The sequence below is a fragment of the Heptranchias perlo genome, chromosome 11 (genome assembly GCF_035084215.1).
Source record: "Heptranchias perlo isolate sHepPer1 chromosome 11, sHepPer1.hap1, whole genome shotgun sequence".
Classification (NCBI taxonomy): Eukaryota; Metazoa; Chordata; class Chondrichthyes; order Hexanchiformes; family Hexanchidae; genus Heptranchias; species Heptranchias perlo.
Window position 1 is genome coordinate 56,056,340 of NC_090335.1, and position 25,668 is coordinate 56,082,007.

At 41.2% G+C, this 25,668-nt stretch overlaps 1 protein-coding gene across 1 annotated transcript in view; it reads right to left on the bottom strand.

The window, feature by feature from the left end:
• Positions 1 to 25,668, bottom strand: part of cep97 (centrosomal protein 97) — a 55,245-nt gene that overhangs the window by 21,215 nt on the left and 8,362 nt on the right. Inside the window, exons 2-8 of the mRNA XM_067993092.1 lie at positions 22,226 to 22,368; positions 18,530 to 18,688; positions 16,474 to 16,575; positions 10,845 to 10,958; positions 10,431 to 10,597; positions 6,257 to 6,421; positions 3,546 to 3,679 (exon numbers count right to left, since the gene is read on the bottom strand). Of these exons, the coding sequence (XP_067849193.1) occupies positions 3,546 to 3,679; positions 6,257 to 6,421; positions 10,431 to 10,597; positions 10,845 to 10,958; positions 16,474 to 16,575; positions 18,530 to 18,688; positions 22,226 to 22,368 (984 nt within the window). The remainder of the gene's footprint in view (positions 1 to 3,545; positions 3,680 to 6,256; positions 6,422 to 10,430; positions 10,598 to 10,844; positions 10,959 to 16,473; positions 16,576 to 18,529; positions 18,689 to 22,225; positions 22,369 to 25,668) is intronic.

Below are 25,668 nucleotides of genomic sequence, written 5' to 3' on the forward strand. Positions count from 1 at the left end.
CTTCTTTATCTCATGAAAATTTTACAGTCGGGAATATTTATTTCCCAGACTTGCCATGGTCGAAGCCAAGTTTTCTAAGTTTCCTTCAAGGCTACATTATCATGGGATGGGATAAACATAGTGAGAGAAGAAGAATTAAGGGGTTTAGCATCTTTGAAAATAGATAAATCACCAGGCCTGGATGAAACGTATCCCAGGCTGGTAAAAGAAGCAAGGGGGCAAAATAGCAGAGGCTCTGACCATCATTTTCCAAGCCTCTCTGGCTGATCACAGGCGTGGTGCCGGAGCACTGGATGACTGCTAATGTTGTACAGTTGTTTAAGAAGGGAGAAAGGGATAGACCGAGTAATTACAGGCCAGGCCAGTCAGCCTAACCTCTGTGGTGGGCAAATTATTGGAAAAAAATCTGAGGGACAGTATTAATTGTCATTCAGAATGGCACAGATTAATCAAGGACAGGCAGCATGGATTTGTTAAGGGAAGGTCGTGTCTGACTAACTTGTTTGAATTTTTTGAGCAGGTAACAAAGAGGGTCGATGAGGGTAACGCGTTTGATGTAGTGTACGTGGATTTTAGCAAGGCTTTTGACAAGGTTCCACATGGCAGACTGGTCAATAAAGTCCATGGGATCCAAGGGAAAGTGGCAAGTTGGATCCAAAATTGGCTCAGTGGCAGGAAGCTAAGGATAATGGTTGATGGGTATTTCTGTGGCTGGAAGGCTGTTTCCAGTGGGGTTCTGCAGGGCTCAGTACTAGGTCCCTTGCTTTTTGTGGTATATATCAATGATTTGGACTTAAACGTAGGGGGCATGATTAAGAAGTTTGCAGATGATACCAAAATTGGCCGTGTGGTTGATAGTGACGAAGGAAGCTGTCGTCTGCAGGAAGATGTCAATGGCCTGGTCAGGTGGGCAGAAAAATGGCAATGGAATTCAATTCAATGCCAATTCAGGTAATGCATTTGGGGAGGGCAAACAAAGCAAGGGAATACACAATAAATGGGAGGGCATTGAGAAGTGTAGAGGAACAGAGGGACCTTGGAGTGCATGTCCACAGATCCCTGAATGTAGCAGGACAGGTAGTTAAGGAGGCATACGGGATACTTTATTAGCCGAGGCATAGAATATAAGAGCAGGGAGGTTATGCTAGAACTGTATAATACACTAGTTAGGCCACAGCTTGAGTACTGCGTACAGTTCTGGTCACATTACAGGAAAGATATGATTCTATGAACTTATCCCTCCAATCTACTTAGTGCCTGTAGTTCTCGGACTTCCTTTCCAAAACTTTGCACAGTCCCATATAAACACTGCAACCGTGACCCTTTTATATTCCTCAGTACCCTCTCTTATTTTTTCCCCTTACACTTTCCCTCTCGATCAGTCTCCCTTACTCTTGCCCTACCTTCCTTAAGGTTCTTTCTTCCATAACCCCCTCTTTGAGATTACTATTTCACACCGCTTTTCCCCCCATCATTGTACTTATTTTTAAGCCCTCCTTCTTATACTGAGATTTGCCCCTACCCACTTCATCAGTTTAAATTCTCTCCTACTGTTCTATTTGCCCACTCTCCAAGGGCATTGACACAGCCCAACCAGCCTTTAAAACTTTCTCCCTGCCCCAGAAATCTGAAACTCTCCCTTCTACACCATTGTTAATTGTATCCATGTGATTTATATCAATTAGTGTTAATTGTATTCAGGTGGTGTGTATCAATAAGGAACTCTCTTGTATCCATTTACAAGAGAGCTGAATAAAGGCTTGGAAGCAACTGAAGACTAGGCTCTAGTATTCTATCCTTCACCACCTGGCTATTTAGTTTATAACAACCATCTCTCAAGCGTTGATGCTTCTAATCTGCTTCTCCCCAACAGGCCTTGCTTGTGGCACGGTGGAGACCATTGGAACAGGAGTAGGCCATTCAGCCTCTCGAACCCATTGCGCCATTCAATTAGATCATGTCTAATTGGTACCTAAACTCCATTTACTAGTCTTTGTTCCATATCCCTCAATAATGCTTACTTAACAAAAATCTATTAATCTTTCTCTTGAAAGTGTCAATGGACCCAGCATCCACAGCCTTTTGTGGGAGCGAGTTCCTGATTTTCAGTCCCTTTAGTGCTACCTGATTTCACTCTTAAATGGCCTAGCTCTAATTTGATTATGCCCCCTTGTTCTGGATTCTCTCATTAGAGGAAATAATCTCTTTATCATCTTAAACACCTTGATTGGATGACCTCTCAACTTCAAGCCAAGTTTATGCAACCTGTATTCATAATTTAACCCTTTAACCCCTAGTAGCATTCTAGTGAATCTGTGCTGTACCCCTTCCAAGGTCAACATATCTTTCCTGTGGTTTGGTGCCCAAAACTGAACGCAGTACTCCAGATGGAGTCTGACCAAGGTTTTGTATATCTGAAGCATCACTTCCTCACTTTTGAATTCAAACCCCCTTGAGATAAAGGTCAACATTCCATTAGCCTTTTGGATTACTTTTTGTACCTGTGCATGAGGTTTTAGAACTCCATCTGCCATAGCTTTGCTTCTGGTAATAGATATTACTGTCTTGGAAGTCATGTTTTCTTAATCTAACACCTCATTTCTCAAACTCTCTTTGCAGGAGTTCCATCCTATTCTTCACTATGTAATTAGTGCCAACATGAACCAAGACTTCAGGCTGCTCAGCCCTCATTTCCAGATTCTCCTCCACCTGAACCATTATGGCCCTTATACTGGTACGTGGGATGCAACAGACCATTTGAGTGTTTCCTTTTTTGACATTATCACTTCTTTTATGCTAGGCAATCACTTATTCCATAGTGTCATGATGTTGCTTATGATTTACCTCCCTGTGTTGCTATTCTCAACAATCAGACAACTTCAATCCCTCCCTACAGATGGTCACCCATTTTCCCTTCCTCACTATTCCTCTCTAATTATGAGATAACCACCTTCTGGGATGTACATTTCTGAAATCCTGTCTCCTTCCATATAGTACAAAGTTTCTTTAAGCTTGAGTGAATCCACCTGGAGACATTTCTTGCATTTGTGCTTTCCTAGACACAATCTTCCAGAAACTTCCACACAATGCATGTTCCACTCAATATGGACCTTGTCTGTCCAGCCATATAATGATATACTCTCACAGCAGAGGAACTAAATTTTTTAAAGAGCTCCTCACTTTTTTCATACAAATTTTTGCTCTATTTCTGATGGGTATCTCTCTCTTTTAAGTTAAGTTGTCAGAAATCATTAGCCTGGAAAGCCAATCAAGCAGATTGAACTCCAATATTACTACTATTCCATTCAACATTAAATCCCCAAAATAATACAAATCAATATTTGCATTGAATATTTGCAGCTTTAGAAAAATGCATCAAACGCCAGTGTCACATAGGTTATGAACTATGCACATTTAAAATCAAAATTATAGAACCTTGGTGCAAATAGATTGGCAGGACCATGCATTCAAAAGTAGTTCAATCGTTTTAGAGCACCGTGTTACTTGCAATTACAGTATTTTGAGGGGTTCTGGATTCTTCCTACCATTCACATTATGGGTAGTGTGACTTTGGGTTGGGCTGTTATATTCGCTTTGAAATAACAACTCCTGGGTGGGACTTGACTGTAGAATATGGCTGCTGTTCTGGAACTTCTCCATCAGCTCCAGTTGGTGAAGCCTAGTGCCAGACAAAAGAAAACACAAAATTATCTACCCAAAAACAAACTCAATTTATTCTATTCACAATACTAGAACTGCATTGGTTTCATATTCAGTGGAGACTCCGTTGATCGACGTTGAAGGGACCTGAAAAACTTGATATACCAACACTTTGATATATTGAACCTGAATATTCAAACTATTTTCCTGGTGCCTTAGCTTTAAAAGGGACTACCTGTCCATGGCATCCAGTTGTGTAGCATGTCTATGGAAATTCCTGTTACCAATAACCATCTAAGTTTCAGAGAAGTTTAAATCCCACTGTTCAGCTGCAGTGACTAGTGACACCATGGTAAATCAGCTGCAGTGACCGACTCCCTGGAGTTTGCAAAGTTCAGAGCAGTTAATTTTTATGTGCATGTGCTGCGGAAGAGTCTCCTCTCCTGCAGCTGCCGCAGGCCTATGCTCCCCAATGTTACCTCAGTCTGCAGGTGTGGAAAACAGATTGGGGGCAAACAAAAACCTCTTAAGTTTTAGAACTGCATTGGTTTCATATTCAGTTGATCGACGTTGAAGGGACCAGAAAAACTTGATGTACCAACACTTTGATATATTGAACCTGAATAGTCAAACATTTACCTCTAGAGACTGGGATCCCATAAGAAGCAATATATTGAGAAACTCAACAACTTGAATTTATATCATGCCTTTAATATAGTAAAATGCCCCAAAGCACTTCACAGAAGTTAAAACAAATGCCAACCAGTGATGGGAAAAGAGTTAGCAGAGGCGACTAAGGACATGGTCAAAGAGGTAAGTTTTGAGGAGGCTTTTAAGGGAAGAGCAGGTTTGCAAGACTTTTGAGAGAACATTTCAGAATGTGAGGCCAAGCTGGGTGAAGGTTCTGCCATTAAACATGGAGCAGGTGGAATGTAAGGAACAGCAGACTAGTACGTAGGTCTGGAGGAGGAGGCAGAAGGAGGAGGGGCAGGCTGTGGAGGAATCCATAAACAATTTTCAATTTGTATTTTGTGATGGAGAACTAGTAGAAGTTGGTGTGGACAAGGATGATTGGGGGGTGGGGGGAGGGAAGAGAGAGTGGAACTTAGTGCAGAATAGAATGCAGGTAGTAAAATTTTGATGAGTTGTAATTTGTGTAGGGTGGAACTTGGGAGGCCAGTGAGAACATTGGATTAGCCAAGCCTAGAAGTGACCAATCCAAACAAGGATAAGTTTTTCAGTGGCAGTAGGAATTTGGCAAGAGCAGAGGCAGGGGATGTTGCAGAAATGTAAATAGGTTGTCTTGGAGACAGATAGGAAGTAGAGTTTGAAGCTCAGCTTAGGATCAAACAGGTGATTGAGGATATGCACTGTCAGATTCAGTCTGAGCGAGCAGCTGGCAAGAGGAATGGAATCAGGAGCTAGAGTTTCGAGTTTGGGTGATAGGAGCCGAATAGAATGACTTTGGTCTTGTTCATCTATAACATGACATTGGACAAGCTGGTGGACTGCACTGTAGTGGTCATGTCATTAAGGGCGATTGCAGACCTGGGTTTCTTGAGCATACATACGGAAACTGGTCCAATACCTAAGATGATGATGATGTTGTCAAGGGGAAGCATGCAGATAAGGAAAAGGAGGGGAGCAAAGATTGAGATGTGCTGGCTAAAATGGGACAGGTAGGAGTGAAAACAAGCGAGGGCGGTGCCACGAAGGTGGCGTGGACCACAGAGCAGAGACAATGAAGGAGAATGGAATGGTAGGCTGTGAGGTTAAGGAGGACAAGGAAGGATAATATACCATAACTGCAGTACCGAGAGAATGTTGTTGATGACTTTGACCAGGGCAGTATTGGTGCTATAGACAAATCGGAAATTGAAGTGATGTTTTGGCTCAAGGCTGGGTGGCAAAGGCAGAGTTACAAACCTTAGAAAGGAAAGGTAATTGCAGAGGAAGGATGGACCAAGTGGCTTTTTGAGGTGATAACAGCAGTTTTCAGACAGAGATGGAGCCTGATGAAAGGATGCCACTGATGATGTTAGCAGACCTTTTTGCCATGGTGAGATAACTGTTTGGTAAGGAGCATAGTTGGGAGGAGATCAAGGACGCAAGAGGTGGGTCTCATGGAGGTGAGCTGGATGAAGGTGGGGGAGGGAGTGGGAAAAATTACAGGGTGACTTGAGGTACTGAATATATTGACGTTCAATATGTTAAGGCTCGAATGTACTTTCAATTTTACTTCATAAAATTAAGCACCAGAACATTATATTACAGTTAAGTATTGAATACTAAAACTGAAATGTCCCCAAACGTGTCCAAATATATTTACAGAAAAGAGTTTGCAAAACCCCACTTGGTCCCATTCACAGGCAATGCAGAAAAAAAAATTTAGTGTATAGGTGAGAAACAATAGCCCGGACACCAGAACTCCTCTGCACTTCTTTGAATAGTTTCATTGGATCTTTACCGTCCATCTGAACAGGGCCTTGGCTCAACATCAAAAAGAGAAAACTTAAAGAAGTTTTGCCATCCATTTGTTGTTTAAGAAACTAGAAAGGAGCTTGGTCATATTTAGATTGTGGGTGCTGATTTTTACCTCTGTTTATTTAGAATTTTTTCAAGTTTAGCATCCTCTGCAGATTGCAATGCTGGAGTCGATGTGAGAGGACAAACTGAGGCCAAATATTGGACCAGCTGCACGTGTTGACCAGGTCGAAATGATCGACCTTTCCCTTGACTGTAAAGCCACTCTGCTTTGAGGCTGAAACAGAACAAAAAATTGTTCATATAATGTTATACAGTACATTCATCCACTGTCGGTCACTCCTGCCCCCCCCCCCCACCCTTAAAAGGGCCTACTTCTGCTTGGCTCCATTCCATCCACACACCACCCCCCACCCCCAACCGCTGGCGTTCATTCAGCACTGGCAGCTCACTGATATTATTCTAATGGAATTTGGAAGCATTTCTAATTTGGTATAGTGCATATCCTTTTCTGGTACTTAACAATGAAAACAGCTTGTGGAACATCTTCATATGGCACATAGTTGGCTAGAATATGTTTTTGAAGATCTGTAGCAACAAGGTAGCAATAAGGGAAATATAATTAAACAATCGCTTTAACTCTTCTGAAGAGTTTTATGTACAAAGTATTGCCAATACTAAAAAAACAAATAGCCTGTGCCACAGTGTACAGGAAACAAAAAAAAACTGCATCAAGGGCAGAGGATGCATATTGTGGGAGCACCTTCACCATATGGATTGCAATGGTTCACAAAGGCAGCCCCACCACCACCTTCTCAGGGCAACTAGGGATGGGCAATAAATGCCGGCTTTGCCAGCGACACCTAGATTACAACAATTAAAGAAAATGTCCAGTCTGTTTCTGCAGGATAGGTAAAAAGTTAGGAACTTTTCTATGATCCAATGATTATGCTCACTTGTTTTCCTGTAATATTCTGCAGCACCACCTCTTTTTCTGCCAAGTACACATCAGAAAAACACACATTTCCAAGTGGCTCTGCATGCAGTACTGCCATACTACTGCTGCATTGCAAATGCTTTACTCTCATGTGGGCATGTAGAGGAATGGCTTGGTTCATCGACCACTTTCACAAAACCCTGCACAATATTTCTCCTTATGTCAGTGATTCTTTGAAGGGAGATCACCATAGTACTTAATCATGTTTTCATGCCATAACCTCTCTTTTCTTGTGTGCTTGAGAATAAATGCTCTGCAATCGTGAATTTGCAAAAATGATCCAATCGCTTGATTGAACACTATATTGCACAATGTGCAGAAGAGGTTCCCCATTATCTTCATTTAACTTGTCTCCTTGGTTTCAGTCAGATGGTGTGGGCTTAATAAATCTATTCCTATCTTATAAATTCATTTTTAAAGAAACTACTTTTTTTTAAATGTCACATTATAATTAATGTAAAAAGAAACCTTCACTTACGGTCTCCTGGCACTGGTTGCCTCTTGTAGCATTCTTCAAGTGTGAGCCAAGTGAAAGTTGGGAGGCCATTCGACTATTGAGGCGAAGGGCACATTGGGGGGTAATTACAGATAAGCCTGATCCTGTCCTCAAACTACTTCCACATATACAATTGCAACAGGGTTTCTGGATAGCAATCAGGATTGACAATCTTTAACCTTCCCAACCTAGGAACACTGAGGCCAATTTCAGCAACGCTCCTGCTGTCCCAGCTGAGATCAGCTAACTCAGCGCAGACAGGGAGTCAAACCTGGGACCTATCTAATCTGTATGATGCATTTACTCACTGCCACAATCTGGGGTGGGGGAGGAAAGAAAGAGGGCTTATGTTCTATAGTTCTGCTTTCTAAGAGTCACTAGAATGTATGGAAAGAAAAGGCATGCTTATTTCAAAAAGGTCTTTCTGTAGTCAGAGTTAAATTGAAGTAGGGCAAAGCACGTTTTATGTGGATTATTAATAACACAGATTAAACAAAGCCCCTTAAAAGGGGTTGATGCAACTTTTAAATAATTATGCTCCAATGATTTAAATTACAACACAGAAAAGCTATTACTTTGAGATGTTTTTAGTATCATCTCCCAGTCACAACAGCCCAACAAGTGGTAGTTTCCACAAGTGGACATTTCTCCTTCTAATCAGAAGCTGTACCTTTTCTACACTGTTCTCACATGAGTGTACTGAAGGAGTTAGCAATTGTCTCACTTGCAGCAATGTGGTCAATGGATTTAACATTAGTGCATACACACTACCAAATTTTCTTTGAAATGCATATTACTGCAATAAAAGGTTTAAAGAATAGAGCAACTAACATTTTGTTTACAAATATGAAACAGAATGATTGACAAATAATAATACAGTAAAACACAATGCTATAAAAAAGTCAAGAAAGAAATAAAGAACAAAAAAACTTGCATTTATGTAGCATCTTTCACATCCTCAGGATGTTCCAAAGCATTGCACTGTACCTTTGAAGTACTGTTGTAATGTAGGCAAACACGGCACCAATTTGTGCACAGCAAGGTCCACAAACAGCAATACCAGTAAATTTGAGTTTAGTGATGTTGGTTAAGGGCTTGACTGTTGGTCAAAACAAAAGAACTACTTTCTGCTCTTCTTCAAATAATGTCATAAGATCTTTAGCATCCGGGGTTGAGGGGCGACTTGATGGGGGTCTTTAAGATAATGATAGGGTAGACAGAGAAACTATTTCCACCTGTGGGGGAGTCCAAAACTAGGTCATAAATATAAAATAGTCACTAATAAATCCAATAGGGAATTCAGGAGAAACCTCTTTACCCAAAGAGCAGTAAGAATATGGAATGCGCTACCACCAGGAGCAGTTGAGGCAAAAAAAATATAGATGCATTTAAGGGGAAGCTAGATAAGGGAGAAAGGAATAGAAGGGTATCCTGATAGGGTTAGATGAATTAGGGAGGGAGGAGGCTCGCATGGAGCATAAACGCCGGCACAGACCAGTTGGGCAGAATGGCCTGTTTCTGTGCTGTAGTTTCGATGTAACTCGATGATGTAACTGAATCACTGGAAAGGTAGATAGGCGCTTGATTTAACCTCTCATCCAGAAGTGGCACCTATGACAGTGCAGCTTTCCTTCAGTACTGCAATGGAGCATCAGCTTAGACTAAGTGCTGGAAATCTTTTCAAACACACAAACTTCTGCAGTTAAACCTAGACAGTGATGTTTAGTATATGTGTAACTGTTGCTCCATTTGGCAGCCTTGCAATGGTATTTACTGGAATCTAATTGAGTGATGTCCAGGAAGTAGCATGGAATGGATGGAATAACCCTAAATCTGCTTTGAGCTTCTTCCCTGCAATATGGTGGAATTCACTAAACCATCCAGTTGGTTAATTTTTTTGCGTCCATTTATTATGGCAGGATAGTGGAAACCTGCGTTGTGCAAAACTTGCATGATGCGGGAGTTTCTGAAAACTGAGGGTCTGGAAACTGAGTGCCCAGGACAACCGTGGGTGTAAGAAATATGTCCAGCCTGCTTATATTTTAGTTTGCAGTTCTGACAAGGGGTACACACTCGAAGTGTCATAACCCACCTTTTCTATTTACAGATGCTGACTGACTTGCTGTGTATTTCCAGCATTTTCTGTTTTTAGTTCAGATTTCTAATATTTGCAGTTTTTTCTTTTTATTTATGGAATGGAAAACATTTGACATAGAAGCAGCTTAAATAAAGAAAATTTGATATGAAAACAACATACCAAAATGAAAAATGCACATAAGGGGCATCTGTGTGGAACAGTGGATTATATATAATCACATCACCTCTCAATCTTTGTTTTGAATCTAATCCAGATTGATGAGGATCTCTCGGACACTAAAAGTGCCAAGAAAAATGAGTATGGCCATTCCAACTCCTTTTCCAATGAGTGAGAGTCTATAGCACCAACCTATTCTCAATTTAGCACCAATTGGTTCTCACTCAAAGGCCATAGGCAGTTCACACTGGTGTAGCTGAGGGCTCATTTGACATTGCAGTTAAAGAATTTTATTGAAGCCAAGTAGCAAAGCTTTATGCTGCATCTAATCATCCAATAACAAACCTAGAAGTACTTGATAAAAACACTGGTATCAAAAGTAGAAAAGTGTTTCATTCCTTAGCCCTGACATACTTCATAAGCACAAAATTAAAATGTAATACATATTCTAGTGAACAAGAGTTGATGTTAACCAGAACTAGATGAGCCTTGTAAATTTTACAAGTAATTCTTTAACAAATATCCAAGTTTCCATTTACCTCTCTTTCTGTGAGATTACATAACCATCTAGAATCCGCAGGGTTAGACACCAACTGACTATATATGGTCTATAGTCAAATCCAGGAAGGGAGGGTGTGGCCATCACACATGGATTGCTCATGATTGACAGCTGCTCCAGCTCACGAAGGAACCCCAGATAGGAAACCTAATGGGAAACATCTTATGTGATTTAAGAAAGGGTAAGGAAGGAGATTCATTACAATATGATATGCTGCTAGTAAGAAAAAAAATCTGATTTTAGAATGCAAAGTGCCATATACCACTGATGCATCTTCTGAAAATTAGTCCAGTATTTGCACAATACATTACTGCTACAATCACATTCACTGCACAACGACTTGATTAATACCCTTTCACATATTGTTACTTTCATAAAATGAAATGCAGTGTACCTCATTTAGATCTCTAATCTCATTCTCTGCTAGAGAGAGGATGTTTAAATCCGGAGGCAGGTGATTGGAAGCAGATCGGAGTGTGGTGATGGTATTTCCATGCAACAGCAGTATCTGTTAAATTAAAAATATATTTACAAGTTATATTCCTCAAACATATTTCTACAACTCCATAACCTTTTGCAAACCAGAAAACATCAGATGGCTTAGTTCTAACAGCACCTCATCATTCACATTAGAAAGTGAAGAGGGGGAAGGGTTACAAGTATTGCTTAGTTCTAAAAGAAAAATATAGGACCAGGCAGCATAGTGAAGTAGCACATCACATGCTATGCTATCATATGGTAGGACATGGGATTGTGCTTTTATCTTCCACCAGTGACTTGATGAGCAGCTACAGGTAAAAGTGATAGAAGAAAAAGCAGGGCAATGTAGCCAACGACTGCAGCTCACTACTTCATTTATAGGGATACTGTTGCTAATCTCAGCCTTACATCAAAGAAAGGCACATCTTAAAACCGCAGTGTCAGTGGTAGTACTATCGCCTCAGAGTCAGAAGTTTGTGGGTTCGGGTCCCAGTCCAAAGACTTGACAAAATCTAGGCTGACACTCCAGTGTAGTACTGAGGGAGTGCTACACGATCAGAGTGTCTTTTGGATGAGACATTAAATTGAGGCTCCGTCTGCTCTCTCAGGTGGACGTAAAAGATCCCATGGCACTGTTTGATGAACAGCAGGGGAGTTAACCCCGATCCTGGCCAATATTTATCGCTCAATCAACATCACTAAAAACAGATGATCTGGTCATTGCTGTTTGCTGTGTGTAAATTGGCTACCATATTTCCTTACATTATCACAGTGACTACACTTAAATGTACTTCACTGGCTGTAAAGTTCTTTGGGACGTCCTGAGGTCGTAAAAGACACTACATAAATGCAAGTTCTTTTTTTCTTTCTTGTGGCTTGATTGCAGCCCACTTCATAATGCGTAATCCACCTAATCCATAAATTCCCCAAGAAATCACCATGTCAAAATTACAGCTCCAAACACTTGACATGATACAAGATTTGGCATCATAGGAAGGAGGGATGGAGCTTTAGGCCAATCGAAGAACAAAAAGTAACATCTCCACGTAGGTAGCTAGCAAGCTGCATATTCAGCAGTGATTGTAGTTGTTTAAAAAGGATCCATTTCACAAAAAGTATCAAACTATACTCTCTTACATCAGAGATAGACCACAATCATCTTATTGAGGTGAAGGCATGTATGGCTGGTTCAGGGGAAACTAAAAGGGTGGACTCAGCATTTTTTTCAAATGGGAAACAATCAGGCATGTATTATGACAAAAAGTAGAAATTCAACAACAGTTCCATTCTGCACTCCAGAAATAGAAAGTGTGAATTGAGTAACTTTTATCTGTCTATTGGCTGCAACAAGGCCTTGTGATACACTGTACAGGAGTTAGGAGCTGAAGAATCTAGTGGCAATGGCTATGTCGCCCCTTATAGTTAGTGGCTTTTGGACAGCCAGGTTACTGCAAATCACTCAGCATTGTCCCAAAAAAAATGATTTTCTGCATTAATTATGTCTCAGAGAATAGAATCTTAGAACATTACAGCATAGAAATAGGCTATTCAGCTGCAATGGTGTTTTTATCCACACAAGCGACCCAGTTTGATCCCATTTTCCCACTTGCTTCCCATACCCTTCAATATTCCTCTTTTTCAAGCAACAATCTAATTCTCTTTTCAAAAAACAATTGTAAACTCTACTTCAACAACAGAGAATTCCACTTTTCAACCACCCTTTGTGTAAAGATTTTTTTTCTAATTTTTTCTTTAATTCTTTTTGCAACAAATAGGATAAGGCAGGATCTGGCCAAAATGGACTGGGATCAGCTGCTTGTAGGAAAATCCGCATCGGAACAATGGGAGTCTTTCAGAAGGGAGATTGAGACCATACAATGGCAACATGTTCCCGTAAAGGTCAAGGGTGGTTCCAAGAACTCCAGGGAACCTTGGATGTCAGGGGATATACGAGAATGGATTAGGAAAAAAAGGAGGGCTTTTGGCAGATACAAAAGGCTAAAGACGGAGGAAGCCCTAGAGGAGTACAAAAAGTGCAGGGGGATACTTAAAAAAGAAATTAGGAGATCAAGGAGGGGCCATGAAATAACACTGGCAAGCAAAATAAAGGAAAATCCTAAGATGTTTTATAAGTATATTAAGGGTAAGAGGATGACTAGGGAAAAAATAGGGCCCATTAGGGACAAAAATGGCAATCTGTGTGTGGAGCCGGCAGATGTAGGAGGGGTTCTAAATGAATTTTTTGCATCTGTTTTCACTATGGAGAAGGACGATGTAGACATAGAAATACGGCAGGGGGACTGTGATATACTCGAACATATTAACATCGAGCGGGAGGAGGTATTGGCGGTTTTAGCAGGCCTAAAAATGGATAAATCCCCAGGCCCGGACGAAATGTATCCCAGGCTACTGTGTGAGGCAAAGGAGGAGATTACGGGGGCTCTGACACATATATTCAGAACCTCTCTGGCCACAGGGGATGTGCCAGAGGACTGGAGAACCGCTAATGTAGTACCATTATTCAAGAAGGGGAGTAGGGAAAAACCGGGGAACTACAGGCCAGTGAGCCTAACATCAGTGGTAGGAAAATTATTGGAAAAAATTCTGAAGGACAAAATTAGTCTCCACTTGGAGAAGCAAGGATTAATCAGGGATAGTCAACATGGCTTTGTCAAGGGAAGATCATGTCGGACTAATTTGATTGAATTTTTTGAGGGGGTGACTAGGCGTGTGGATGAGGGTAACGCAGTGGATGTGGTATACATGGATTTCAGTAAGGCCTTCGATAAAGTCCCCCACAGGAGACTGGTCAAGAAGGTACGAGCCCATGGAATCCAGGGTGCCTTGGCACTTTGGATACAAAACTGGCTTAGTGGCAGAAGGCAGAGGGTGATGGTCGAAGGTTGTTTTTGTGACTGGAAGCCTGTGGCCAGTGGGGTACCACAGGGATCGGTGCTGGGTCCCTTGCTGTTTGTGGTCTACATTAATGACTTGGATATGAATGTAAAAGGTATGATCAGTAAGTTCGCTGATGATACAAAGATTGGTAGGGTGGTAAATAGTGAGGAGGATAGCCTCAGTCTGCAGGACGATATAGATGGGTTGGTCAGATGGGCGGAACAGTGGCAAATGGAATTTAACCCGGAAAAGTGCGAGGTGATGCACTTTGGAGGGACTAACAAGGCAAGGGAATACACAATGAATGGGAGGACCCTAGGCAAGACAGAGGGTCAGAGGGATCTTGGTGTGCAAGTTCACAGATCCCTGAAGGCGGCGGAACAGGTAGATAAGGTGGTAAAGAAGGCATATGGGATACTTGCCTTTATTAGCCGAGGCATAGAATATAAGAGCAAGGAGGTTATGATGGAGCTGTATAAAACACTGGTTAGGCCACAGCTGGAGTACTGTGTGCAGTTCTGGTCGCCACACTACAGGAAGGATGTGATCGCTTTGGAGAGGGTGCAGAGGAGATTCACCAGGATGTTACCAGGGCTGGAGCGCTTCAGCTATGAAGAGAGACTGGGAAGATTGGGTTTGTTTTCCTTGGAGCAGAGGAGGCTGAGGGGGTACATGATTGAGGTGTACAAAATTATGAGGGGCACAGATAGGATGGATACTGAGGAGCTTTTTCCCTTCGTTGAGGGTTCTATAACAAGGGGACATAGATTCAAGGTAAAAGGCGGGAGGTTTAGAGGGGACTTGAGAAAGAACTTTTTCACCCAGAGGGTGGTTGGAGTCTGGAACTCACTGCCTGAAAGGGTTGTGGAGGCAGGAACCCTCACAACATTCAAGAAGCATTTGGATGAGCACTTGAAATGCCATAGCATACAAGGCTACGGACCAAATGCTGGAATATGGGATTAGAGTAGACAGGGCTGATGGCCGGCGCGGACACGATGGGCCGAAGGGCCTCTATCCGTGCTGTATGACTCTATGACTCTAATCTTCAATTTGTGTCATTACCATCACACCCAGCATTGGAAACAGTCTATTCAGTCTCTTTTCCGCTCAATAAACTTTCAGAATCTTGAAGGCCTCTATCAGATCACCCCTTTACCTTCTCTGCTCCAGTGAAAAAATGTCCTAATTTCTCAAGGTTTTCTTCATAACTGTAACTCTTCATCCCTGGTAATATCCTAGTGAATCTACGCTGCACTTACTCGTTGCTTCTATATCCTTCCTATAATGGGGTGCCCAAAATTGTACACAATACTCCAACTGAAGCCTGTGGTCTTGTACAAGTTTTATGTTTTTACATCTGAAGGCATAGAACACTGTGTTCTATGCATCTAGATGTAAAACCCAAGGATTCCAAGTTCCTTTTTTATGGCTTTATACATTTGCACTGCCACTTTTAACAATCTGTATATCTGCATACCAAGATCCTTCTGCTCTTCTACTTTATTTAAATTCTTACCATTTATGGTGCAATTCCTTTCCCTATTCCTACTTTCAAAATCTATTTACATTTTCTACTTTGAACTGAATCTACCACCTATCTACCCATCCTGCTAGCCTTTGTCTCCTGCAGTCTTTACAATCCTTGCCATAATTTGCCATATCACTGCCCCCCCCACCCCACAGTTTCAATATTGTTCCCTCAATTCCTCAGAGCATATCACTTATGTATATAGCAAATAAGAAGTCCCAATAGAGACTCCTGTGGAATAGCACTCACCACATTTTTCCAGTTAGAGGAAATTTGCTTTACTCTTATATTTCGCTTTTGGCCCTCCAACCATCTCTCTAACCATATGGTCACATCCTCCTGAATTCCATGGGTCATTATCTTTTCCATGGGTCTCCTGTGTGGCACCTTATCAAATGTTTTTGAAAATCCATATAAACGACACCCACTATTTATCCCCACTGTTAATTATTTAAAGACTCCTATAAGGTTGGGCAAGCACGATCTACCTTTTTAAGAAATCAATTTCATCTCGTATTAGACTCTAGTAGTTTACCAATAACTGAAGCAAGACTAACCAGTCTATGGTATCTTGACTTATTTTGGTCTTTTTTTTTTGAGAGGGAGTCACTTTTCAGTCCTTAAGCACAGTTTTTCTTTTCATAAAATTTTGGCAAATTATTCTCAAGATATCAGTTTGTTTTACCTCATGTGGTAGAAGTGCCATGATGCAAGGAGCCCAGAAAACAAAAAGATTAGAAATCAGGTGCACTGTTTAAATATGATTGTACCTGAATCAAAAATATAATCATACATGGCTTATTCACTAGTTGTGGCACCAATTGCTCCAAAATATTGACCACCTCTGCCTTAGGGGGCAGTGAAAATAAACAGGCTACTGAAAAGGCATCCAGGATCATTCTACACATCTTGCGCAACCCAACTCAAACTGGCAGTAACAGAAGTCTTGGAGCAGGTTGGTTACCCCCACTTTATGGCTGGGAAATTATTTTTGGTGTAAAGTGATGAAGGGAAGAACCAAAAATAATGTTAAAATGGAGTTAAAAGAAGGATTTTATAGTACCCTGAATAAATATTTTCTTAATCCCAATGGAGCACGGTATGCATATCTTACCTTCAGAGACAGGAGTTTCGATAGGTCACCTATCAGGGAAATGTTGTTGTCTGACAAATCCAAATGTCGAAGTGACAAGCAGCCGTTAACTGGTTCCACGGACTGTAAAAAGCAGAAAACAAATACCAGTTACAGAGAAGAGTCATGAATTATCACCAAGATTCACCTGAACATATATTACACAGATGCCTTTTTGACCAGTAGAAAGATAACATTCAGTACAGGTTGGGTTCATGAAACTGGATGTCAAACCTCAGGGTTGTAGGTAAAGTCTGTCCTGCATAACTACATGTGTCAGAAGGTTACATCCCTGCACTCAGTATAAATTGCCATCTGAAGAAAGCAGAAGATTTATGTTCAGTCAGGTCTTGTTTCATAAGTGTCAAGCTTCAGTGTTAAGTAAGAGATTCACATTTCAAGTAAATAAATAATGTCCCAGCATTTATTATCATAGCATGAAATATGGTACAAGTCAAAGCACCAGGATGTCAGATTTGGTGCTGTGCAGAACATTTCTAGTGCTTTCTCTACTATGTCCTTTTGTTTATAATTCATAGCTGAGGAACCCTAGCTAAAATTTCCTGTTGAGAGATTTTAAATTAGAGGATTATGATTTAAATATTTAGCATTATAATAGGTTTTCCTTAAAGAAATGAGAATCCAAGGTGAAGGGCTAAGGCCTCTACTGCAGAAGAACTAAGTATGGGGCCATCAAACATAACAGATAATTGGTGATTACATTTGCGAGAGAGAAAGGAAGAAACAGTGTTTTTCAAGATTTTCATCACACCAGCGATGGGCATGAGAAAGATCAGGTTGCAGCGATTCAGCCATTGTACTGAAAGAAGACTGGAAGTTGTGTGCACTGCTGACGTGTGATCTGCCGAGCATTGATGAATGTAGAGTGGAATCCTTAGCAAAAGAGTAGATAAGGTTGGGTGATGAGGTCACTGATATGAAAACAAAAAAGAGTGGAAAATAGGTCAGTTGCCCAAGTTAATGGAAGAACAACTATCAACCTCAGCACACGTAGAGCAATTTGAGGAAACTGGATAGCCAGGAACAGAATTTTGAAGCTGAAGCCATATGATGGTAACTTGTATAGAAGTGCACAGTGCCATTTGTTTCAAAGCTTTGTCCTAGGTAATGACAAATGATGCAAAGTGTTAAAAGGACATCAGAGATCCAGAGGCACATAATATAGGCAACAAAATCACCAGTGGAACAGCAATGTCAAAAATGCATACTGGTGGTCATGGATTAGGCCTGAACTTTCAAAGTGATGAATAACAGCATATTCTATAGTAGTTCTGATGTATGGGCATTAAGGCAGTAATTTGAAGAGCAAAGGGGATCACCTTTCTGGAGGAACAGAATAAACATAAGCAAATTTTCACGAAGGGGAAATGGACTGGGAGTAAAAGATTGAAGCAAGGACATAAGACAGATAAGTTCAGTGGTGTACATCTTAAGCATGGTGGGGTACCATCAGGAGCAGAGGTCTTACTGGAATGTAGAATGCAGAGGATCACACCTGGCAGGGATAAAATTTTATGTTGGTCACAATGAACAGGATGGAGGAATGGGAGAAGATTGTTAGCAGAGATCATTAAAATTAGAGTTGTAGGAAAAAAAGTGATCCAAAAATGTTCATTTTTTTCTTCAGGTGAGCGAGCAATTGTACCATCAAGAGGCAAGAGATGATGAAAGGAGTATTTATAGAAGTTATGAGAAACAGCTTTAACAAGAAACCAGAAGCAATGGCTACTGGAGAGGCAGGACAACAGCAGTTAGTGTTGCATTCAATAAAATTGCATTTAGCAGCTCTAACAATGAATTTGGTGAAGTTACAGGCAGAGATAAAGTTAAATGTAAGAAGATTGAGAAGACTAAAGGAATACTTTAGATTGAAGATCATGTAAATTAACTTCATATTAACTTGACATTAAAAAAAATCCACATAAGTCATGATACTGGAAACAGAAGTACTTCAAAGGGAAACCATTTTATGACTGTGTGGTGGCAATTCAGATTTAAATAAGAAAATGTACAATACCTTGATGTTGTTCCCAGCTAAGTTGAGCCATTCTAGATGAACTAAGTCCTTCAGGCCTTCCACATTTCCAATACTGTTGTTAGGTAAGTTTAGAACTCGCAAATTGACAAGCTTTGCGACACCATTCATCCGAACTAGGCGATTGTTGGCTACAGATAACTGTAAGAAGTGCCAAATACAAACAATGATAAGTTTATTACATGTAGATTATGGTGATTTGAATTAACCAAGTTATAATGAAGAATTTCATCCATGGGTTTTTTTTCTTTACTGTATCATTTAGTTTAAAAGAAAATCACACTCAAATGGAAGTTACACCTTCCTTGGAAAGCAACCTGTCTGCTCAAAGTCAGCTTCTCTAGGTGGCAGCCACATTAAGGGGGCAATTCATTTTGATCTGCCAATATTTTAATTGCAAAGCTGTTAAGTGTCAATGTCCCACTATTCATACGAGTCCTTCATAAATTTGTATCTACTAGACTGCTAGCTGGTACTGTTTTTTGTTTAAAAAATATATATTTGGCCTGTAACTATGATAAGGATGAGCTGCTGTGAGTTAACTAAAACAACTTGCATTTACATAGTGCGTTTAACGTAGAAAAACATCCCAAAGCGCATCACAGAAACATAAGACGACAAAAATTGACACCGAGCCAAAGAAGGTAATATTAGGAGGGGTGACTAAAAGCTTGATCAAAGAGGTAGGTTTTAAGGAGAAGAGAGAAGTAGAAAGGCGGAGAGGTTTTGGGAGTGAATTCCATAGCTTAGGGCCTAGACGACTGAAGGCACGGCCGCTAATGGTGGGGCGACATGAGTGGGACATGCACAAGAGGCCAATGTAGTAAGAATGCAGAGTTCTCAAAGAGCTGTATGGCTGAAAGAGGTTACGGAGATGGGGGCAGGAGAGAACCACAAATGGATTTAAATACGGAGATGAGAATTTTAAATTCGAGGCTTCAGAGGACTGGAAGCTAATGTAGGTCAGTGAGCACAAAGGTGACAGATGAGCGGGACTTGGTGTGGGCTAGGATATGGGCAGCAGAGTTATGGATAAGCTGAAGTTTAGAGAGGGTGGAGGATGGAAGGCCGGCCAGGAAAGAATTGGAACAGTTGAATATGGAGGTGACAAAGGCATGGATGATAGTTTCGATAGTGGATGGACTGAGACAGGGATGGAGAGGATATGGGATTAGAAGCTCCACTTGGGGTCAAACAGGACGCCAAGGTGGTGAACAGTCTGGTTCAACCAGAGAGTGTGGTTGGAGAGGGGGTTGGAACCAGTAGCGAGGGTTTGGAGTTTGTGGTGGGGTCCGAAGATGACGGCTTTGGTTTTCCCAATGTTTAATGGAAGGAAATTGCATTCGTCTAGGAGTGGATGACAGAGAAAAAGGCTGACAATACAGAGGCAGCGGAGAGGTCGGGAGAGATGGTAGAGGTAGAGCTGGAGCTGGCTGTTGTTACCAAGGAACAGCATGTAGATGAGGAAAAGAAGGGGAAGGTGTCGATCCTTGGGGGACTCCAGAGGTAGCGTGAGAAGAGAAGCCATTACTGGAGATACTCTGGCTACGATTGGATAGGTAAGAGTGGAACCAAGTGAGGGCATTCTCACTGAGCTGGACAATGGAGGTGTTGGAGGAGGATGATGTGGTTAACTGCATCAAAGATTGCAGAGAGATCAAGAAGGGACAGTGAACTTGGTCACAGTCACAAAGAATGCCATTTGTAACTGATTAGGGCTATTTCAGTGCTATGGCAAGGGCCGAATGCTGATTGGAGAGATTCAAACATGGAGTTGCGGGAAAGACAGGCACGGGTTTGGGAAGCGGCAACACATTCAAGGACTTTGAAGCAAAAAAGGACTTTGAAGATGGAGCAGTAGTTTGCAATGACAGAGGGGTAGAGGGTGTTTTTATTTGAGGCGTAGAGCAATGATAGCGGTTTTGAAAGGGAGGGGTACAGAACCTGAGGAGAGGGAACCATCTACAATGTCAACTAGCATGGGGGCAAGGAAGGGAAGTTGGTTGGTTGGTCAGCAGTTTAGTGGGAATGGGATTGAGAAAATAGGAGATTGATCTCATTGACAAGAGGAGCATAGAAAGGGTATGAGGGGAGATGGGAAAGAAGCTAGAGAAAGATGTGGTTTCAGGGCTACGGTAGGAGGAAACCTTGGCGGTAGTTTGGCTTGGTGGGCAAGGGGAAGGAGGGATGTGGAAGAGGCAGTTGAATGAATGTTCTCAATATTAGTGACAAAGAAGCCTATGAGCTCCTTGCATGTTGCTGGAGGTGAACATGTTTTAAGGAATTTGTTGGTAGTGGAGAAATTTCAGGATAATCCTGGAGCAGTAAGCAGTTTTAGCAGAGATGAGCAAGGCCCAAAAGTGCTTAATGTGGTCCAGCCAGGTCTGGCGATGGATGGCTATATCAGCTGTGTGCCAGATGTGTTCAAGTCTACACCCTTGGAACTGAGGGAGTGAAAAATGAAGCCATATCTGGAGGAATGGCTAAGGTGGAAGAGAGTAAGGGTATCAAAGGTGATTGAGCAGATCAACAGTTGTAGTATTGTAGCAAATGAAGGGCCAAAGGCTAGACAATTGGGAGTTTGCAAGTGCTGTTGTAAATGATTTGGGGGAAGAGTTTCTTCCCAGGGACAGACACAGAAGAAAATAGGGTTAGAAGGGGGATGTGAATGGTGTAGGATACAAGGAAGTGATCACAGACAAGGCCATCTCTGATGGGAGTCAAGAGGCCATGTGATGCATCATGGTTGAGGGGGTGGTTGTGAATATGTGTAGGACAGTTTATATGGAAACTGCTGTTAGACGAAAGATGAATCCTGGGCAGAAATGTTACAGAACACCTAACCATTATTAATTTTTTTGTCTTGCTGTGAGGCATTGGGACGAAACATGATTCTATAAGCTTACACTCATTCTGAGTCTTACAAGAACTATATAGATAGAACAAAACAGCTATTTCTTTTTGAGAAGTTTTTCATCAGCCAGCTTCATCTGACTGGCTTGCTCATTTAATGAACTGGCTCCAGAATGATGCATTTGAACTGTTCCAATATTTTGCTTATAGTGCTGCTTCTGAAATTTTACTCAGTTAAATTCCATTCAAAACTACAACCCAGCATTTTCAACATAAGTGAAAAGGGAAGAAAGGGGGAAAAGTGCACTGGAATGAGAAAAACATCAGGAAGTGATGAGGCATTACAGTGATCTTATATGATCTACCAAGATATATTTCTGTTTGCACATTTTGCAGCTAGCTGTTATTGTCACATCTCGACTCCCATCTTAACAGAATACAGTAAGGTCAACCAAAACAAAATCCTGACCTAGAACAAAATGCATATCAAACAGATTTTGCAAAACTGCTTTATTAAATCAAAGCAACTTGCGTGTAACTTTACAAGGAAATGTGAAATTGTACAACTGCTTCCCCGATTGGGTCTGCGCACAAAGTGTTCTATTTCAGCAAATGTTTATTAAAAATTAACAAAACACAAAAATATCCAGTTCACAATGCAGCCTATGTAACATTTGCTACAGCAAAGACTTTCCATTCAGCCGCAACAGTGACTCTGAAGCAGAGAGGATAGTCCAAGAACTTAGCACCACTGATAAATCCCCCTAACCCATGTGATGTCCCTTTAAAATCTCACACATGAAAAAAAACAGTAATACCACCTACTTGTACTAAATCGCTGCATTTCTCCACGCTTTCCAATTTAGTCAGTTGGTTCTTGTCCAGAATCAGAGTGAAAGTATCTGCTGGGCACAGAGAAACTGTATCCAAATGCTGCAATCCCATCCCTGATAAATCAACTACACGGCCTTAAAAATAAAAAAAAAATAAAAATCTAAATTAAACACATGCTACTCAGAATTTTAAAATGAATACATTTTAATCCCCTAAGTACTCAACTTTCTTACCAGCATTCAAAATGTACATTCAAGACTGAGACTGATAGATTTTTGGACACTAAGGGAATCAAGTGATATGGGGATAGAGTGGGAAAGTGGAGTTGAGGTAGAAGATCAGCCATGATATACACACAGATTGTAAGAGCTTCTACAAGTATGTAAAAAGGAAGAGATTAGCGAAAGTAAAAAAGCAAGATTCTGCGGATGCTGGAAATCTGAAATAAAAACAGGAAATGCTGGAAAAGCTCAGCAAGTGAGGCAGCATCTGTGGAGAAAGAAACACAGAGTTAACGTTTCAGGTTGAAGACGTTCTGATGAAATGTCTTTGACCTGGGACGTTAATTCTGTTTCTTTCTCTACAGATGCTGCCTCACTTGCTGAGCTTTTCCAGCATTTTCTGTTTTTATTAGCCAAAGGAAACATGGGTCCCTTAGAGGCAGACACAGGAGAAATTATAATGGGGAATAAGGAAATGGCAGAGACGTTAAACAAATATTTTGCATGTCTTCACAGTACAAGACACAAAAAGCGCACCATAAATAGTGGGGAACCAAGGGTCTGATGAGAGTGAGGAACTTAAAGTAATTAAGATTAGTAATGAAAAAGTACTGGAGAAATTAGTGGGATTAAAAGACGACAAATCCCCTGGACCTGATGGCCTACATTCTAGGGTTTTAAAAGAGATGGCTGCGGAGATAGTGGATGCATTGGCTTTGATCTTCCAAAATTCCCTAGATTCTAGAATAGTCCCTGTGGATTGGAAGGTAGCAAATGTAACCCCGCTATTCAAGAAATGAAGGTAAGACAAAACAGGGGACCATAGGCCAGTTGGCCTGACATCAGTAGACGGGAAAATACTCGAATCTATTATTAAGGATGTAATAACAGGGCACTTAGAAAATCATAATATGATTAGGCAGAGTCAACACGGTTTTATGAAAGGGAAATAGTTTTTGACAAATCTATTAAGAGTTTTTTTGAGGGTGTAACTAGCAGCGTAGATAAGGGGGAAACTAGTGGATGTAGTATATTTGGATTTTCAAAAGGGATTCGGTAAGGTGCCACACAAGAGGTTGTTACATAAGATTAGGGCTTGTGGGATTGGGGGTAATATATTAGCATGGATTGAGGATTGGTTAAGGGACAGAAAACAGAGAGTAGGAATAAACGGGTTATTTTCGGGTTGGCAGTTTGTAACTAGTGGGGTGCTGCAAGGATTAGTGCCTGGGCCTCAGCTGTTTACAATCTATAATCAATGACTTCAGTGAGGGGACCGAGTGTAACGTATCCAAGTTTGCTGACAATATAAAGCTAGGTGGGAAAGGAAGCTGTGAGGAGGACACAAAAAGGCAGCAAAGGGATATAGACAAGTTAAATGAGTGAGCGAGAAGGTGGCAGATGGAATGTGAATATGTGAAATTATCGACTTTGGTAGGAAGAATAGAAAAACAGTCTCTCAACTTTAAAAAAAAAATTCTAAGAAATGTTGGTAGTCGGAGGGATTTGGGTATTCTTGTACACGAATCACAGAAAGTTAGCATGCAGGTACAGCAAGCAATTAGGAAGGCAGATGGTATGTTATACTTCAACCCCTTTGCAATAAAGGCTAAGAGTAAGGAGGTCTTGCTGCAATTATATAGGACACTGGTGAGACCACACCTGGAGTACTGTGTACAGTTTTGGTCTCCTTACCTAAGGAAGGATAAGAGAGAGGATGCAACGAATTCTTGGAGGGCTTGACAGGGTAGATGCTGGGATGCTGTTTCCCCTGGCTGGAGAGTCTAGAACTAGAGGCCATAGTCTCAAAATAAGGGGTCAGCCATTTAGGACCAAGATGAGGAAAAATTTCTTCACTCAGGAGGGTTGTAAATCTTTGAAATTCTCTACCCCAGAAACCAGTCGATGCTCAGTCGTTGACTGAGATCGATGGATATTTGGACACTAAGGGAATCAGGGTATGTCGGGATAGGGCGGGAAAGTGGAGTTGAGGTAGAAGATAGCCATGGTCTTATTGAATGGCGAAGCAGGCTCGAGGAGCCCTATGGCCTACTCCTGCTCCTATTTCATATGTTCTTATGTATGCTTACATCATAAAATACCATTTGAAATCCTGTTTCTATTACAAAAGTGCAAGTACAGAAATGTACAAAACCGTGCAATATGTTAGATGTGTTCTAATAAATAGTGCCACTTCCTAGAATTTTTTTTCAAATTATTGTCAACATAACAGCACAGCAGATCCATGCTCCAATGCACTCTGGTACCCTGCATTAGTACGTTAATAAATTTCCAAAATTTCCCACATGAGAATCACACAGACAGGGAGAGGGATCTGGCCAGGGCAACAAGCCAGCAATTAAACAGAATGAGTGCACTTGTAGTGGAGGGATCCAGCCAGGCAGAATAACAGCGCAGCAATGGGAAAGAGACCTGGCCAGGACTACACGCCAGCAATGGGGCAGGGAGAACTCCAGAGTAGCCATTGCCACCTTTTAATTTGAAAAAATGTAAAAAAAGGTTTAAAAACATATTTAAAAAGGCAATAAAATATGCAATGCACACCAGACAGAAGTTTTTGATGGGATCTGCGGGAAGCAAAAGGCCAGATTTCAACAAACTTCAGGCAGATGGCGCTGTGGAACCACATACCTTGGAGACCTCATGCAAAGAATAAAGCATTGATAAATATAGCTTGTAGGCAGACATGACAGAAATAGCATAGCAGGAAAGCGTTACAAAAAATAAGTGTGACCCTTACATGAAATGAATGATATCCGTAAGACTCAAAGGAAGAAAGTGCCTAGATTTAGAAAAAGCGATAGCATTTCTAAGTTTGCAGAAGAGTAATGAAGTAATGATATATTTGTACATAATGTTAATTAAGCCACAGTTAAGGACATTAAAGCCAGAGAGATTGTACAGCATTAATTCACCAGGATGATTCCAGGAAAGGAAACTATAGTTATGCAGAGAGACTTAAGATACCAGGACTATTTGAAGGGAAAATTGGATAAATATTTGAGGCAGAGAAAGTTACAGGGTATGGGGAAGAGCATGGGGCAGTGAGATTAGTTTTGTATTTCTCCAGCCAAGTTCCAGCACAGACACAATAGAGCTAATTTTTACCCCCCCCCCCCCAAGATGGGCAGGGGGGTTTAAATGGGAAACCCGACCCCACCTTCCGGTTTTAACAGAAGCTGGGTGCCAGGC